Genomic DNA, 18277 nt, shown 5'->3' on the forward strand with positions numbered 1-18277 from the left:
TGTTCGTTTAATAACTTGAACCACCGATAAAAGTTGTTAACTTTTGAGTTTGGGGAGACTTGTGTATCTACCCAACCTATATTGAAATATTATTATTTGACAAGTCCTAAAAGTGCCCAATAAACAAAATATCCATGTGATATATTAACCTTCTTAAAATAAAAGAAAATATAATACTTATGAGATATATCATATTATTTATGATATAAACGAAATATGTTAACAATAATATAACCTATTAATCTATTATTGATATGTCTAAAAAGGTTATAAATACATCCTATCACATAGAGTATAACAATCTCATAATTATTTTTTACTTATATACTAACTCTAAATTTCTTATTGATTTGAGTTTCAGAATTCTTGTAGGTTAAGCATGACAAAACGGGTCAACTCAGCCTGTTTTGACCTGACCCACTTTTAGCTCATTAAAAACATATCAAGATAGACCAACTCGTTTACAAAACATACAACTCGTCTGGTCCCACGACGGACTATTAGGCCATAATCAGATACTCGTAAGATAAAATTTCTGTTTTTTGTCATCAACCCTATATTGCCAATGGTGACGTGAATAATAATAATACCAATATAATATTGTCATTAATTGTACTTTACTAATTACATTCAAACAATTCTCAAAATTAACATAAGAGAAATAAAAAAGTGACAACCATGTTAGGAGATAGTAAAATTCAGACCCACTCCACAAAAGAGTATGACAAGACCCCAAAAACCAATACAAAAGGTTGTTCCTCTGAATCTTACTTCTTACTAAAGTACAACTAAAGTGCTGCAAATCCCATAAAAGAAAACCAATAAACAATGTAATGAATGCTATATGGTTAGAGATAACAAGGGATCGGGTCGGGTAGAAAACAATTATCAGCTTCGATATTGGATGTCCATTTAAAAAAATACTTGCATGTATCCATAGAAACCCGCAAATATTTAAAAAATATAGTTTACTTTTAAAATAAAATCTAAATAAAATTACAAAAAGAAAATATAAAATATAATATAAATTAAAATTTAATTTTAATTAAATTTAACCTAACAAAATATAAATTAATTTTAATTTTAATTAAATTTAACTTAATAAAATATAAATTAAGTTTTAATTTTAAATTTTTGCACATAACAAATACTAGGAATGATAACGGGTCGAATTATGGACAAATAATGCATACTTGCTACTCAATCCACAACAAAAAAGTTCATCCATTACCCACTTCGTTGCCTGCCGGATGTCGGTTTAAAACATACTCGTAGATACCTGTGGATACCCACAAATATTTAAAATTATAGTTTATAAATTTTTAAATAAAATTAAAAAAATATAAAATATAATATAAATTAAAATTTAATTTTAATTAAATATCATTTAATAAAATATAAATTAATTTTAATATTAATTAAATTTAACTTAATAAAATATAAACTAAATTTTAATTCTAATCTTTTGCATGATTAGTGACTAAAGGACTTAACACCTTTTATTTATTGATTTTTATAGACACATAGTTCATTAGACAAATTTAACACTAATTAAACACTAATCTAATTAAGCGAATATACTCGAAATTTGTACTTAATTTTGTATTTGAAGTAAGTAACTATATTAATAACTGATTTTATTGATATATTTTTTAATCTTCCATGATTTCCACTTGTATGCAAAATTATAAACTAAATATTTATCTTTTTAAATTATTAAATAAATACCTTAAAAAAGATAATAAAAATACTAATAAAAAATAAAAAAGAAATTCAATTATCAAATATTTACGTCAATGAATATAGAGAAAAAAAATCAAATAAGCAAAAGACAATAAAACTAAGACAAAAACAAAGAATATTTATGTAGAAAATATCAAATAAGCAAAAAGACAATAAAACTAAGACAAAAACAAAGAAGAAAATAATAAAGAAGGCTAATCTGGTAACTTCCCATTTTTAGAGAAAGAAAAAGACAATTAAACCAACACAGAATCAAAGCGTCAGAACAATAGAGAAAGGACAACTTCGTCACTTTCCATCTTTGTCCTCAGTTTTTAAAACAACATAGTAAAAACAGCTGAAAATGACGGAAAAACTCATTACAGAATTACATTAGGCGATACGAACGAATATTTTTAAAAAACAAAAACATTAAAATATAAATAAACCACTTCTGAATGGAAAAATATGAAATGACAAAACAAAAAAAACCATAAAAAAGACCTTAAGGATTTCACGTTATTTTCTTACAGGTATAGATACACTGGTAGATGCTTGAAAACACCTTACACTATTGGAACAATGTTGTTTTGATTAGTTAGGTAGAGTTTTTCATTAATAGTGTAATTTATGGTATGTGATACATAATTATTAAATAATTTAAAATCACAATTTATTTCAATATTTTTTAAAAAATATTTAGATTTTTGTAACATTGTTTATTTAAATTTAGTTATCATATGTATTTATATATAAAGAGATTTTTTTATGTTTATTTTTTTTAATTATCATTTTATTTAATTTAATGGTTTTTTATTTAATTATTTTTTAAAAGTAAATAAATAAAATTTATCTATTAAATAAATAAAATTTAGTTATAAAATTAATAAAAACTATCTATCATTAAATTTTAAATATTATTTATATTTATTTTTATAATTATAATTTTATTATTTTTTTATAAAAAAAGGTGAAAACATCTTATACAATTCATTTTTAGAATCATTAAAATATATTATTTTGTTCTTGGACTTGTGTTTCTTAATATTAGTTTCTGTAAACAATTTTGGAGTAGGAAACTATTCCAATAACCTTTAAAAATATTTTAGTAATGGTAAAATATTTAAGTAATGGTGCAGTGACATAAACATTTATATGATATATATTAAATTGTAAGAATAATAATAATAATCATTACAGGTAAATTTTTTGTATTTATAAAAAGAGAAAAAATAAAGATATTGTGATGTAAAAAATGAAATGAATGTAAAAAATTGTGTTTGAGGAACAATTATTACTGATAATTTTTTCGCCCTTATCATTGTCAGAATTTGGCTGATCCACGCAGCTTCACTGGTATTCACTCACTTCCTCACAAACTCAGATGCCATGGCCGAGTTTTCCATCAATGACGATTCCCATTCCAGGTTCCTCCTTTTTTTTCTCTATCTGTTTTCTTTCTCTTACATATATGTCTATGCTTATGATTCTCAGAACCCAAAATCACTTTTTTAAATCAACTTTTCCCAATCTTCTAATTCAGTTTTACATAACCCTTCATTCTCAAACCATTTGGTAACAAACAGCTCCCATCCTGATTATGCGGAAATTGTTGTGGTGCGTCATGGCGAAACAGCTTGGAATGCTACTGCAAAAATCCAGGTGTTTTCTCTCTCTTACCAACAGGGTTTCATGATTTTATTGAATATCGCATTTTAGGTCCTCCAAATAAATGATTTACAAAGGAAAGTAGCATTCTGTGTGAACACTCAATTCTGCACTTCTTTTGGTACGATATAATCAATAATAACATATGTAATTCATGTTATTTTTATTTCTAATAAAATTGGCACAAAGTATAATAACGTTGTTGTATTTAAAAAAAGATAAATATGGAGTGTCCTTCCTTCATGAACTGCTGTATGTGTTTATGTTAAGAATGATTCATTAATAATCTGGACTAAAAAGAGTCCTGGGTCCGACTGTGCTAGATCTTCAAATGTTTTATTTGTAGTTTCTACCTTATTTGTGTTGGGTTTATTGAGAAGGAGGTTCACTGGAAAGATACAATATTAATAAGATCTGAACTCAATCACATAAGAGATTAACATTATTCTCTACCTGAAACCTTAAAGCAATGGGTTAATGGATCTTTTACTTTTATATAGTTTTCTACTTTCTCATTTATATTCTCATTTCTATTCAATGTGAGACTTGGAATCACACGGTCCCTTCCGTATTGGTACACTCCCCTTCAGTGGAAGCATTCCCAACCTGAGTACTCCTTCGTACCACCGTTTCATCTTGAGTATTCTATAGAGAATGATGTCAATCCCTTATGTGGTTGAGCTCATATCTCATTAGTGTTGTTTCTCCCCAATGAACCTCCTCCTCGATAAATCCAACAGTGGTATCAGAGCCGATGATTTGTCTTGGTGACTGATTTAGGCGAGTACAATGATTCTTGTATCGAAAATCTTTTTGGAGAAGGGTTCCAGGTAAGCGTGTCTCGTTAAGATGAAACGGGGATACAAAGGGTACTCGTGGTTGGGAATGCTTCCACTGGAGGGGGAGTGTACCAATGTGGAAGAGACTTACCCTCGAGGGAGAGATTGATGGGAATCCAAGTATGAATCCAAGTCCCACATTGGATAGAAATGAGAAAGTAGAGCACTATATAAAGGTGAAAGACCTATTAATCCATATTGGTGTTTGTATCTCTCCAATGAACCTCCTCTTCGATGGACCCAACAATTCGGTAGATGGTCTCCATATATCGTTTAGTTCCTACACTTTTTGGTGAAAGTGTGTAAGAGAATTTTTCAGTTTATTAATCAGAAGAACTATTTATGTGTCTTCCTTGTTAGTTGAGGGGTATTTCACTTGTCTCAGTTATAATGATATAATTGTATACTAGGGCCTTTGTACAATGAGTTATGACTAACATTTGAGTTGTATTTTCAGTGAGAGTTTGCTCTGAGAGAAATGATGAAATTGTAATCTTTGAGATTAGTGAATTCTCCTATGAATGTAGATGAAAGTTTGTTAACACTTCAATTGAATCATGTTAATTTTTGTGTGTGATTCTTTCTTGTTCTTCCTCTTATTGTTTACCTTCTACAGTCTATTTGTGGGTTTCTCCGTCATCATTCTCTGTTTGTGTGGTACACGCCCGAGCTACTTCCTTACAGTTTCTCACTTCAATTGGATTTTGGTGACGTTAAGTGTTCACTTGATTTAAGTATCTTTCTTTCTAAATAATTAATATAATTTGTAAAATATTTATTAAATTCATTAGTGTATTCATTAGATACCATCTGAGGTACTATTTTCTGATGACTATTTGTGTTGGGAAGTACTTCAATATAACATGGATGATAAAAAGACAATGTACCATCTCTACAAACACCGGCGAAATATGCAGTGTTCTTCAAAATATGACTTCAAAATAAAATATGGAGTGTTCTTCCAAAAGTTACAAATTTCTGCACTTGCAGGGAACGATCAAAGTCACATCTTAATAAATTGAAAGATAAAATTATAACTTTTAGAAGGAATATTGTGGGTAACTTGTGGGTGTGTCAGTTATTCAATAATGATGGACCTTAGAAAGGGCAATTAGAATAGCTTATAGCTTTTTAAGGATCCTAGCCTTTCTACATGATATTAGTATCTATCATCTGTGTGTTTTGATTTAATTTTTTTTTTCATGTGCGTTGTTTCTTATATTTGAGGTTCCTTTTGGAATTTTCTGGCCTTGGTATATTCAAATTTCAGTCATGTGTAGGGACACCTGGATGTTGAATTAAATGAAAACGGAAGAGAGCAAGCAGCTGTGGTAAGTTCCACTTTTTGCCTTCCATTTTCAGGGAACACTGTTTTGTTTATGCTTTTGTAACCCTAATTATTGTAAATTTTAAAATTGAGGTGGGTGATAGACTATCCAGGGAAGCTAAGGCCTCTGTTATATATTCCTCTGACTTGCAAAGAGCTTTTGAAACAGCACAGATAATTGCATCCAAGTGCGGAGGGCTAGAGGTTTGAGCTTAAAGGCTTCTTCATGTTTCATATTATTGATTCAATTGTCACAAGTTATAAGTATAATAATTATTTCCATTTTATCATGTTTTACTCTTGAAGTTCATTGACTTTTTTGGTTTATAGGCTTTACAACATTTTTTCGTGTTATCAGTATCTGGACTAGAGATTGACTATTGTTAGCCTTAGTATTAAGAAGTGAACTTTAAGCTTAATTCAAGCCCACAAAATCGGCTTGTTCGAGTGTGAGACTAGACATTAATGGGTGGTCTGATAACGGCCCAATAGCGGGTGGAACAACATGCCCAACAAACAACAAATATCGTTAGGATAGGCTCTAACCATAACTCTGATACCATGTTAAGAAGTAGACATTAAGCCTAACTCAACCTCACGAAACCGACTTGTAAGGTGAGGTTTGCACCCACTTATATATTATAAATTAGTCTTATCTCTAGTCAATGTGACACTTCCAACACTTAGTTGCAGTCACCTTAGGCTGTAGTGTCTCAGAATACAAAAGTGACTAACTAGAGAGATTGAGTGAAACATCATAAAGTGGAACCACTGAAATTATCAACTCTTAGTGGATTGGGATCCCACATGGGTAGAGATATGGCCAAAGTAGTGTTTATAAGGTTTTGAACAATTCTCATCTTATAAACTGATTTTGTGGAATTATGTAAAGCTCTAACCCAAATTCTAATAACTATGCTTGAAGTGATCTTGTTGTTTCTTCGTGTTAGGATATTTACCCTATTTATCATGATTATATTACATCAAGGGTTACCCTTTTTACAGTTTAATTCTCAAGTCTTAGTAACTATGAAGTACACATAGATGAGATATTCTTTTTCCTTACATAGAGTTGACGTTATTGGGTTGAGATAAAGGGATTTCAGTTCTCAAAAATGATAAAGTAAGGCCTCTTCACCCTTGATTTGAAGTGGATTAAATTTGTGTTGTACTTTAGTTCAAATTTAACCCTTATTTTTTCCCTTTACACATTTTCTATCATCAAAAGAGTTAAATCCTAGATAGTAAAGAGATGGAAAAGAGGACATGTCTGAATAATTGAATTCTTGACTAAAATCCGTTTTTTTCTTCTATTTACTAGTTCTAGTGTTAATCAGTTTCTTACTTTACTCATATTTCATACTTGTGATCACCTATTCTTTTTCCTAAATCCTAAGATTATTTTCCTTTGGTTGAAATTCTAGGTTGTCAAGGATTCTGACCTACGGGAAAGACACCTGGGGGATCTTCAAGGCCATGTTTATCAAGAAATAGCAAAAACGAGTCCCATAGCTTACAAGGCTTTTATTTCTAAGAATGAAGATCAAGAAATACCAGTAAGTTTCATAGAAACCATCTTGTATGCATGGAATTCCTAATAATGCAGTATATACATTCCTCAAGCTCAGTTGGTCATGTCCTTTAGAATTTGGAAGATGAGTATAACTGATGGTTCCTTGAAATTGCATATTTTTGCCTGTATATGGAGCTCAACATGAAGCTGAAAGATACCATAACGTATGGCAAAATATAATAGGAACGAGAGATTCTTGGTTAGAGAACACAAACTATGATTGCTTTAAGAATGGTTTGATCATCATTCATTTCAAAAACTCTAGATATACAAAGAGCAAATTGATAGGCTATGCTTGCAAATCTTGGGAAGTCTGTGTTATATTTAGATGTCTGACTTGCTTGTTTATCTATGTTTTACTTGTCTTTTATCGTTACTAAATATTTGCAAATGTCTTGCATGTATCTCGGTATTGCCTTTTGTTAGATACATTAGATATCTTATCATATATCTTCTATCTTTTGTTTATCTATTATTATTTCTTCTCTATCATTATTTATAATATGGGTTTAGCCTGTACTCTCTTCATTATATAAAATACGTTATGTTTATTTTTTACACAAGGGAGATTACTCTTGTACCTATTTTAACTATATTCAACATGGTATCATAGTCATGGTTAAGAACCTATCCTACTAAGATTTATTGTTTCTTCGGCCTATTGTGTCACCCACTCTTAGAAAATTTGTTATTTGTTGGGCCTATGGGCCACCTGTTATTGGGCCACTATCGTGTCACACTCGAGATGTATAACCTTGGTGTGAAGAAGGTGTGTTGGAAGTCTCACATCAACCAGAAATAAGACAAATTTAGAGTATATAAATGACAATAAACCTCATCTTACAAACTGGTTTTGTACGGTTGCATTAGACTTGAAGTCCACTTCTTTATTGTGGGATTGAGTTAGATTTAAAATCCACTTCTTAAGATGGTATCAGAGCCATGACTTAGAGTCTATCTTAGCTTTCCAAAATGTGAAGGAAATATGGGACATGGACAGTCCAGAAGGTTTTGGGCTTTTCCTATTCCAACATCAGCAAAAAAAAATCTTCCATTAATTAGTATTGAAAATGAAGGAAAAGTCATTATTACTGGAACCATCTTTTGAGCAGTGTAGTTGTGGCCATTAGTTCCCCATGACAAGCAGGTTTAGTTTTGATGAATAAAATATGAATTGGTAGAAAGAGTCATAGGTGTGGCTAACCGAACCCACTTTTATATATATCATATAAAAAAGCAAAATGACACCGGCTAAGAAAGCTCCAACTATTCTATTAAAATTGGAGAGAGTTGAAGAAAGTTGCGGCTGATAAAGAGGGAGATGAGGAGATAACGGACGAAAACCAGATGTGTTTGTCTTTCTCCTCTTACTTGGGGACGTCACTCGTGCAACGAGTTCAGCTAAGAAAATTGCATTCTCAGGATAAAGGGTAGCGACAGTTCAACTATTTTGTATTTGGGAAAAATCAGAAAATTATATTTAGGGCAAAATTAGACTCTGCATTTTGTAAATCGCATTCTCATTTGGCTCTGTTTAGTGCTTAGAGTTTGAAATTGCATTCAGTTTCTTAAACCTAATAAGGGATAAATATGTAATTTTATTTTCTTAACCGGTAACGGGTACCCGTGGGTACGGATAGTGTCATACCCGAACACGACCCGTTAACAAGCGAGTATTAAAATACCCGCTACCCGCGGGTACCTCTTATCCGCGGGTACAAAATACCTGTAACGGATTTTATCCGTGGATACACGCGGGTATGAGTTTTTTTGCCAATGTGAAGGGTTGTGTTGAAAGTCCCACATCAACTAAAGATTTAGAGTATATAAGTGAGTGCAAACCTTACTTTACAAGCTTGTTTTGTGGGGTTGAATTAGGCTTAAAGTCTACTTTCGGATATTATGTTTCCATGGATGGTAACTTGATCTCTTAGAAAAGCAAGAAACAAAGTGTTGTGGCAAGATCTAGTGCAAAATTGTTTAGAGAGTTACAATTTCGAGATGTCACTCAAATGACACTTATATGTGACAATCAGGTTGCACTTTATATTAGTTCTAATCTTGTCTTTCATGAAAAGACCAAATATATTAAGATTGCCTATCATTTCATTCGAGAGAAGATTGTATTTAGAGACATCCAGACAAAGTTCATTAACTCAAGTGCTTAGTTAGCATTTATTTTCACTTAGTGTTTGTGGGGACTGAGAATTGATTATATTTATAACGAACTTGGTACATATGATTTATATGCTCCGGCTTGAGTGAGAATGTTATTAGATATATTAGATATCTTATCATTTATCTTCTGTTTACATGTTATTATTTCTTCTTTATCATTATTTGTAATTTGGGCTTAGTTCGTATTTTTTTTATTATAAATACAGTATTCGATGTGTATTTTCTACACAAGGGAGATTACTCTTATATCTATTTTTCACTATATTCAATCCTTTAATTATAAAAGGGCTTCTGATGGTGTCATGACCTCATTTATGATTAAAGAGAGAATTGAGATTATATAAAATAAAGGTTATGTGTGTGTTTTTGGTTCAGTTTATTTTGAAGAAATAATCACTTATTTTTATAAACTCTCCAAGAGAGCTTTTGAAAAATAAGTGATTACTTCTTTTCTAAATTAATCAGTTATCAAGCATGGGCTAATACCTGCTTCTCAATTGAGAAATGTGGATACAAACATACATGTAGGTAACAGCTTCTCATGACATGATGTTTGTCATTCAGATTATAAGTTTGGTTCTGTTTGTTTTCTTTGCTTAGCGAAGTTTTCACACTTCCTGAGGTAGAATCACACTTTCCAGGTCAATCTTTCCTAAAGCAAAAGTTTTCTGCTGTAGGCAAACTCCGTTTGACTCCTGATGCAAACAGACACCTTATGAATATACTGAATGCGTTAAATTTTGCATATACATAACATTGGTCCATACAATTGTGCAGGGTGGTGGAGAAAGTCTTGTTCAACTTTTTGATCGCAGCACATCTGCGTTGCTTAGAATTGGCTTAAAGCATAAAGGTAGGCCACTGGTACATGATGCCATAGCATGGAAATTATGTCTTTTGTAATTAATAGTTGGTTTGATATGAAATCATTTTTGTTCGTGCAATAATGGCAGTATATTACACCCTGTTTTCCAATTGCCACCCACCCAACCTAGCCAGATTGATTTGAGATGTAATAATCTCATTTAGACACATCAACATAGCATGTGTTTTGTAGTTATTGCATCCCTTTTCCAAGTCCATTCACTGCTACATTAGGCTGATTTAGACTTGTTAATTGCAGGGGAGCGAGTAGTCGTTGTCACTCATGGAGGATTCATCAGAGCTCTTTACAAGAGGGCATGTCCAAACGGAGGGCCTGGGAAGGTACTCAATACAAGTGTTAGTGTTTTTCACCTATATGGTGAGGACAAATGGACCTTAAAAGTGTGGAGTGATGTCAGTCATCTGAGCAAAACTAGGTTTCTAGAGTCTGGTTTTGGGGGTGATAAAAATTCTGGTTAGACCATTTTTTCCCATTAAAGGCCATGATTGTTTCCCATCTGGAGTTAATAAAAGATTAGAGTAGGAGCGGAAATGGATGTATTAAAAATAGTGGTGCTAAATATGATTTTCACCCCTATTTATATTCTGTATCTTATAGCTTGCAAATGTTTGCTTACCATGGACATGCCTAAACTAATTAATTATTGTGGTGGTGGTGCTTCAATCTCTATCACAGAAGGTTCTCTTGAAATCATTTCGACTGTTCAATGTAGTGAATGTAATGCTACATTTAGCATGCTAATGTTTTTATATACCGGTAATTTTTGTTTTTGTTGCGTTATTGAGTTCTTTGTTTGCATTTGAAATATTACCTGTTTCTTACGTTCATGAGTTTTTATGATTATATACTCTTTAAAGTGTTCAAATGGGTTAAGAGAAAGAGGATTTCTAAATTAGCATTAGTTTTTAGTTGTATTCAGATTTTTCTTTTTTTTTTTGAGATGCCACATTATTGTCCAGTTAAAGACTAAATACCGAGAGTTTTGTGACTCGAATTGTGGTTTATCCCTGTTTATAAATTTTGGTAGAGCTCAATAAATTTGATGAACTAAGAGAGAATTTCTAATACAATTTATGTAAGCCAAAAATACGATTTTGTGGAAAGATTCAAAGTATAAATTATGGTTTTCAACACAGCATCTATTTAATAGAAAAGCAGTAAAAATTCAATAATCGCATCGGAAAAAAAAATGTCATTTAACCTAACTATATTTCTAGCATAAAGATTTCCTTATCCAATTCTAATAAACACTTGCCGTTCTTGATATTCATACTGTATTGAAGTGCTTTTGCATCCGTTTAAAATTTCACATGGAAAACGGAAAATTTTTGTGCACAATTAATTGACTAGATAGATGAAATAACCTAGTAAAAGCATGACAAATTCATAGTATTCCTAACTTTTCATATTACATCCTTAATTTTTTTGCTTTCATTCTGGAAAAAGCTCCCTAGAAATTCATCTTCCTGGACTAAACAATTATTTAACTATTGTATGAACTGAAAATTAGAGTAGGTCAAATCTCATCATGTATGAAAATGTGGCTCAACACCCCTTCTAATACTGAGAAGAAGAAGAATGTAAAACAAGGTTTTACATTTTGAATTATCCTTTCCATAATCAAAAGAGTGTTGGTTTCAGTTTATTTGCAGTGAAGAGCAAATTCAAAAAGTGCCGCTTTCAACCAAAAAGAAAAACGTCAAGCACTAGCTGCCAAATTGATAGAAACAATACATATATTTTCGGCTTCTTCATTGTCCTAGAAAAACTAAAAAAGAACTTTATTTTTTACCTTAAACTAAAGTAAGGACTTGGTGGTTCACGAGAAATAAACTCTATGAATTTCGTCAGCAGATACGCAAGCTCTTTCAGATCAATTGGGCTCACAAAAGCTTTTCGCAAATAAAATGATTCTGCAGCATTTCGCTGTCCACTTTCTTCATCATGTGATAAGTACGTGAAGCATTAATTCTCTTCATATTTTCCTCTCATTTCACATTATTTTCTTCTCAAAATAATTTGTCAATACATAAAGCTGCACTTTTAATAAAATAGTTAGGTAGATTAAGGTTGTGTTCGTTTGACACGATGAATTTGGAAGAGACTCAATGAATAAATTTAATGGTATTTGAGAGTGAATTTATTGTTATTTTTCTTAAGAGATGGAGGCGAACGAGGATTTAGAAGTAAACTTTGTGAAAACTAGTGTAGGATTTGAGTGATGTGACTAGGGATGACAAAAAAAAATCAACTAACTGCGGATAAAATCTACTATAGATAGTTGGTATTTGTGGATATTTACTATTCGCAGGTTGCAAGTAGTAGTGGATATTTTAATACCTATTTACAAACGGGTTGGGTGTGGGTATTATAGATACCCCTTACCCACAAAAATAAAAATAAAAATTTAATTTATATTTTATTTAATTAAATTAAGTTTAAAATAAAATTAATTTATATTTTTTTAGATTAAATTTAACTAAAATTAAATTTTAGTTTATATTTTATTTCATTTATATTAAATTATATATATATATATATATTTTGTAATTTTACTTAAATTTTATTTTAAAAATGTATAAAATATATTTTTTTTAAATATTTACGGGTATTTGTGAGTTTTAAAATATCTATGGAATTTTTTGAAACAAATATCCACGCTCATAACGGGTTGGGTTGCAGGTGGAGTTTTCAATATCGGATCGGGTTGTGGGTAGACACTATCCATACCCGACCCAATCGATTGCCATCCCTAAATGTGACAGATAAAAAAAATGATTTAATTGGTAGAAATTAAATATATAAAATGATAATTTTTAATACTATATATAATTTTAAAAATTATTATAAAGAGATAAAATAAATAAATTAATTTTTAACATGAAAAAAAATTATTTATTAATAATAATAATATATTATTATTATTATTATTATTCGAATACATGTAGTTGGAACTGAATATGAAGGAAAGAAAAAAAAAGTTATGTATTCTAATACACTTTCTTGGAAGTGAATACAAATTGTTGTAATCGAATATAAGGAATGAAATCCATGCATTGTGTGAGTTAAACAAGTCTTGGAATCGAATAAGGATTTAGTGGAATCAGTTCTAGCTCCAAGTTCCACCCCTCTGCAACCTCCACGGGCACCACCTTCATCTCCAATCTCTTCAATGGACATGACTTCTCCTTCAACACTCTTAATATAACCTAATATATTCTCAGGTAAATATGGTAATGGTGAAGGGTTATTTTAAAATTTCGTCCTCAATCCATGTAGATCTAAGCAACTTCAAAGGATTGTAAAACTTCACGCATCCCTTAAATTCACGCCTTCACTCGCTCTGCAAGTAGTCCAAATGAACACTTGCAATCTTCACACATCCATGTGAACAGTTCTATCCCCTTAAAAGAACACAACATAAGACTTTGGAAAGATAAAAAAGAATAAAAGTGATTATATGGACTTTACAAATTTCATCAACTCTAATCCCACACTTAGATTTTATAAGGAGATATGTTGTGAAAATTCGACATTGAGAAGTCATAGATAAATTAATATAAGAGTTAAACAACATTATATTCAACTCAAAACCTTAATATTTTTTGTTTTTTATATGTTATTCAATTTTTTTCATTTTTCTTAATGGGAGACTTTCCATTTATACTTAGATTACTAACATTTCAAATGTATCAAAAGCGTACATACATTATTGCAGCCAAGGCCTATAATACAGTTGGACGTTAGGCTACAATTAACAAACCGTAGTATATCAGATTGTAGTCTATAATAAACATCTTAGACTATGGTTGATAATCCTAACTTTTACAGTTAAAAAAAAAAAAACTGTAAAAGTTATGTAACAATTGAAATAAAATCATAATATGTATACTACGGTTTTATTTCAACTGTAACTTATTCTCTCTAACAATTTAAAAAAAAATATCAGTATAGTTTATTTGCCAAAGTCGAATCATATATTTGTACTAATGATACACTTTTCCTGATGTTGATGAAAAAAAGAAGAAAGAAATGAATACTGAGAAGGAATTATCTCCATTGCACTTTCATTTTCTCCTTTATTGACATCTCAGATGTATATGTTGTCTGTTTTGAGTTGTGGAGTAAAATGAAGAAGAAAAGAGAGAGAGAGAGAGAGAGAGCAAATGCTGGTTGTGTTGTTGTTGGTAATGAATGTATTTATTATTAAGTTTGTTTCATGGTACATGTGTTGTTGGGCAGTGGGAGAGTAAGCAACTAAGCAACTAAGCATATGGTCTTTAATAGTGCGGTGCTTGATTGGTGGCCATTGCTATAGCTTGCCAAAAGGGCATAGCATTAGCATCCACTTTTGGGTGTTGCATGGTCATGTTTTCAATTTCATCAAACATTTCTTAGTTGGATCTAAACACTCTGAAAATTCCATTAAGTACAACAATGAAAATATTTACTATTTATTATTTTGTTTAGCAAGATTTTTCTTCAGGCTTTAATAAGGAGAATAGTGTTGAAGTAGGGGAAACAAAAGTACAACAATACCATAATGGTGGTACTTGTGGAATGCCAAGTGGTTAATGGTCATTAGAGAAGGAAACAGGCTGAAGACAGGTAAAGATATAGTAACTATTTGTTATTTGTTCTATCTAAAAATGTTTGTGTCTTTGATATCCTTCGAAAATAAATTGGTGTTATGCATGGATAATTTTGTTTTATTTTTAGACTTAAATGAAAAATTAATTTTAAAATACAATCTAAATAAAATTGAGTAATAAATATTAATACATATAAATTTATTTTAAAAAAACTCAAATAAATTACATCACAAAAGATATACATTTAAAAAAAAATATTTTTAAGAATAAATTTAATTTTATAATTATAAACAAAAATTACAAATTTAAAAAAAAATTAAAAATTATATAATTATTAACGTTTTCTTATTAATAACTTTAAAAAATAAATATATTTTTTTCTGCAAGTATTACGTAAGATAGGAAATTATCCTTGGTGGAAACTTTGATTGATATCCATGTGACAAAAAAACCTTTCAATTCAACATAAAAAATATTAAAATATGTGGTGACCGTGTTGTTTCTTTTATTTTTTAAATGAAATATTGTTGGTAAAAGAGAAGATGATGATATTTTCATAATGATAAAAACAAGTCCGCAAAAGATATTGGTAGACTTGTTGTTTACTATGTTTGGAAATTAAAGCTTTTGTAAAATCTTTGAATAAAATATGTGACTTAGTTTAGAGAGTTACAAAGTAGCTTGCACAACACCACTAAGGAAAATTTTAAATGTTTAAACAATGTTATGTGATAATTGATTAACTATAGTAATAATCGATTATCCAAATTAATTTAGATATTTTGAAAAAGTCTATGCGATAATCGATATCGATTATCACTTCTGGTAATCGATATCGATTATCACTTCTGGTAATCGATTATCACATAGAGAAAACAAATTTTAGAAAAGTCTCTATGATAATTGATTATCACATCGAGATTTTTTTTTTTTGAAAATTTTTTGTGATAATCAATTATCCCTTGAGATAATCGATTATCAGCGACAATTGCAATCAGACTGTTCAATTTCTTAACCTAATTTTTGAAAATAAGAGTCTATATATTTTAGCTATACCTAGTTTTAGAAATAACTTTTCACTCAAAGGTTTAGAGTTGTGACTACAAGAGAAACTCTTTGTGTTTGTGAAAAGAGACTTTAAAATACCTAGTGTGGATATAGTGATGACTTGCACCAAGTTGGTTACTAGGTGATTGAGTGTTGTTATCGTTGTTAGGAGAAAATGTTCATCCTTTGTGAATTCAAATGAAATGTTCATTCCTTATGAATTCAAAGGAAGTATTCATTCCTTATGAATTCAAGGAAGGTGTTTCTTCATGTATTGTATGATTCAAGAGAGGTATCTTCATCCTTTGTGAGACTCATAGAAAGTGTTTTATAAGTCTGAACTGGTTTGTTTTTAGTGATTGATTAATCCCTCTTTAGAGATTAACTAGTGGCTGAATGATTTTTTTTATCCAAACTAGTATAAAATTAATTGTGTTCTCTTTTGCTCTTTCCTTATACTCTTTATTTATGGGTGATTATTTTAAAACAATTTAAGTTTAATTGTAAAGACAATTTATGAAAAAGAATTAAAAAAACAATTTTATTAAAGGAACTCATTCACTCCTTTTAGTTTTTTTCAAACATAATTATTCCTTTACACGATTCTTACAATAATTTAAAAAAAAAACAGTTTGGTGATTAAAAAAATCTGCTTCACTGTGATCTTCATCTTCCTTATAATTTTTTTTTTCAACATCAAGTTTTCCATCATCTTTAACCTCCATTCCTCTTCACTCAATGTTCAACCTCCACCTTCATCGAGAAAACAAAACCTCCATTGTCATCATCATCTTTATATTCTATTATCACTCAATTCACGTTACATCTCATCACCATCTTCCAACCTTCATAACATTTCATCATCTTCTTCATCATTTTTCTCCAAAAAATATTCCAACATGACCAAACCCTCCATCCCTCCCACTACTCCCACTTATTTGTATTTTTGGTTTGACTCGTTATTATATTCCTTTAGTGGAACTTGATTAACTAGTTTATGTGCATGAGTTTTTAGGTTTTTGTTGCCTTTAGTAATTATTACTACTATTTTATATTATTGTTCCCGAATACAAAATTTTACAAGTTTGGAAAAATTATTTTCACAATATAGAATTTTTTTAGTAATAAATTACTTTTTCTATTAACTAATGATGACACTAAATGTAGTAAAAATAATAGTGTTAACAATATTGAATTAAAATTGAGTTAAAAATGATTTAGTTTCATTTTGGTTAAAAAGATTTAAAAGCTTGAAAATAGAGCCAACCCCTTAATTATTAAGTATTAAGTTTATTAGAATCTGATAACGCTAAAATTATATCTATCAATATAAAATTGTCTGCTCCATTCATTTGTAAACATAATATCAATTAGTTTTGTTGAGGGTTCACCAATTTCAAATCAAGGTAGAAACTAATATGACTTATTAGTATATAGAGAATTTAAAGCAAGAACTTTTTTTTTTATTTAACCACAAATACAAACTAAATTTTGTATTTTAAAATTTTGGTTTCGTACTAATACATGGAAACATTCTTTGAACTCTTTAATCATATGGCCTTCTTCTATTCTTTCATGTCATTACGGTGATTAAAGTGTAATTTTATTTAATCTAATTTTTTATTTAAATATATCTAAAATAATTCAGCAGTGTTGTAAACTAAACCAAGCATTAAAAAAATAAACCAACATTTGTTCTAATTAATTCAAATCAAAACTCTTATCATTATATCCTAATTCTTTCCATAGAAAGTCATCTAATAACTTTACCCAATTTATTCCCTTCAAATATTATGCCTTCAGCAGAATTTTGTATATTCTCACCTTTGGGATCACCCAAAAAAAATTAAACTATATATTTTTAAATAAAATAGACAGAGTAAAACTCAACAAACTCCTACCTAAATTATTTAAATTCCTAATTCAATTTAATATCACCAAACTAAATTCAAATCAAGCCAATTAAAATAACTCAAACTATATTTAAATAAAAGCATGTACGAGGTCAATTATTTTCATCTAGTATTAATAGTTTATCAATTTTTTTTCACATGAACATATTTACAAAGTCAATATAATTTCATTAAATTTACAATATTTGACAGATTACATGTACAGAAATGAAGTGGGCAAAAATGACAATATCTGACTGCTCTTTCAGCTAGTCATTTTCAGCATTATCAATCATCATTATAAGCCATAAGTCAAAACTAGAAATCAAGTGCAGCAAATAACATAATGATATTCTGCAGGACTTTAGCCACTAAGTATCATAATAATCACTGCTATGGCAGTGGATAAAACCTTTTTGGGTTTCTGATATCAGTATCAATTATCTTTCTAAATCAACGCAACAACTGACAACATGAACATCCCTGCAAATAAACAGTGGATAAAGTGAATTGTGCTAAGCATGATTGTGAATCTGTGTCCAGATTTTAACTA

General features: G+C 29.9%; 1 protein-coding gene across 1 annotated transcript; it reads left to right on the forward strand.

Moving 5' to 3' along the window:
• Positions 1–3018: 3018 nt before the first annotated feature.
• LOC124826577 (Phosphoglycerate mutase family protein) lies at positions 3019–10973 on the forward strand. Its single transcript, XM_047299424.2, has 7 exons — positions 3019–3149; positions 3309–3384; positions 5510–5560; positions 5650–5760; positions 6981–7112; positions 10085–10160; positions 10431–10973. Exons 1-7 carry the CDS (start codon positions 3112–3114, stop codon positions 10649–10651), a joined length of 705 nt encoding a protein of 234 aa, XP_047155380.1. The 5' UTR covers positions 3019–3111; the 3' UTR covers positions 10652–10973.
• The last annotated feature ends 7304 nt before the right edge of the window (positions 10974–18277 follow it).

Source organism: Vigna umbellata, chromosome 1 (genome assembly GCF_029865625.1).
Source record: "Vigna umbellata cultivar VRB3 chromosome 1, Vumbellata_1.0, whole genome shotgun sequence".
In the NCBI taxonomy this organism is placed as follows: Eukaryota; Viridiplantae; Streptophyta; class Magnoliopsida; order Fabales; family Fabaceae; genus Vigna; species Vigna umbellata.

Coding starts and splice junctions, on each gene's coding strand:
- LOC124826577 (XM_047299424.2), top strand. CDS start 3,112: ATGGCCGAGTTTTCCATCAATGACGATTCCCATTCCAG. Junction 3,150..3,308: donor AATGACGATTCCCATTCCAG/GTTCCTCCTTTT, acceptor GGTAACAAACAG/CTCCCATCCTGATTATGCGG. Junction 10,161..10,430: donor AATTGGCTTAAAGCATAAAG/GTAGGCCACTGG, acceptor TGTTAATTGCAG/GGGAGCGAGTAGTCGTTGTC.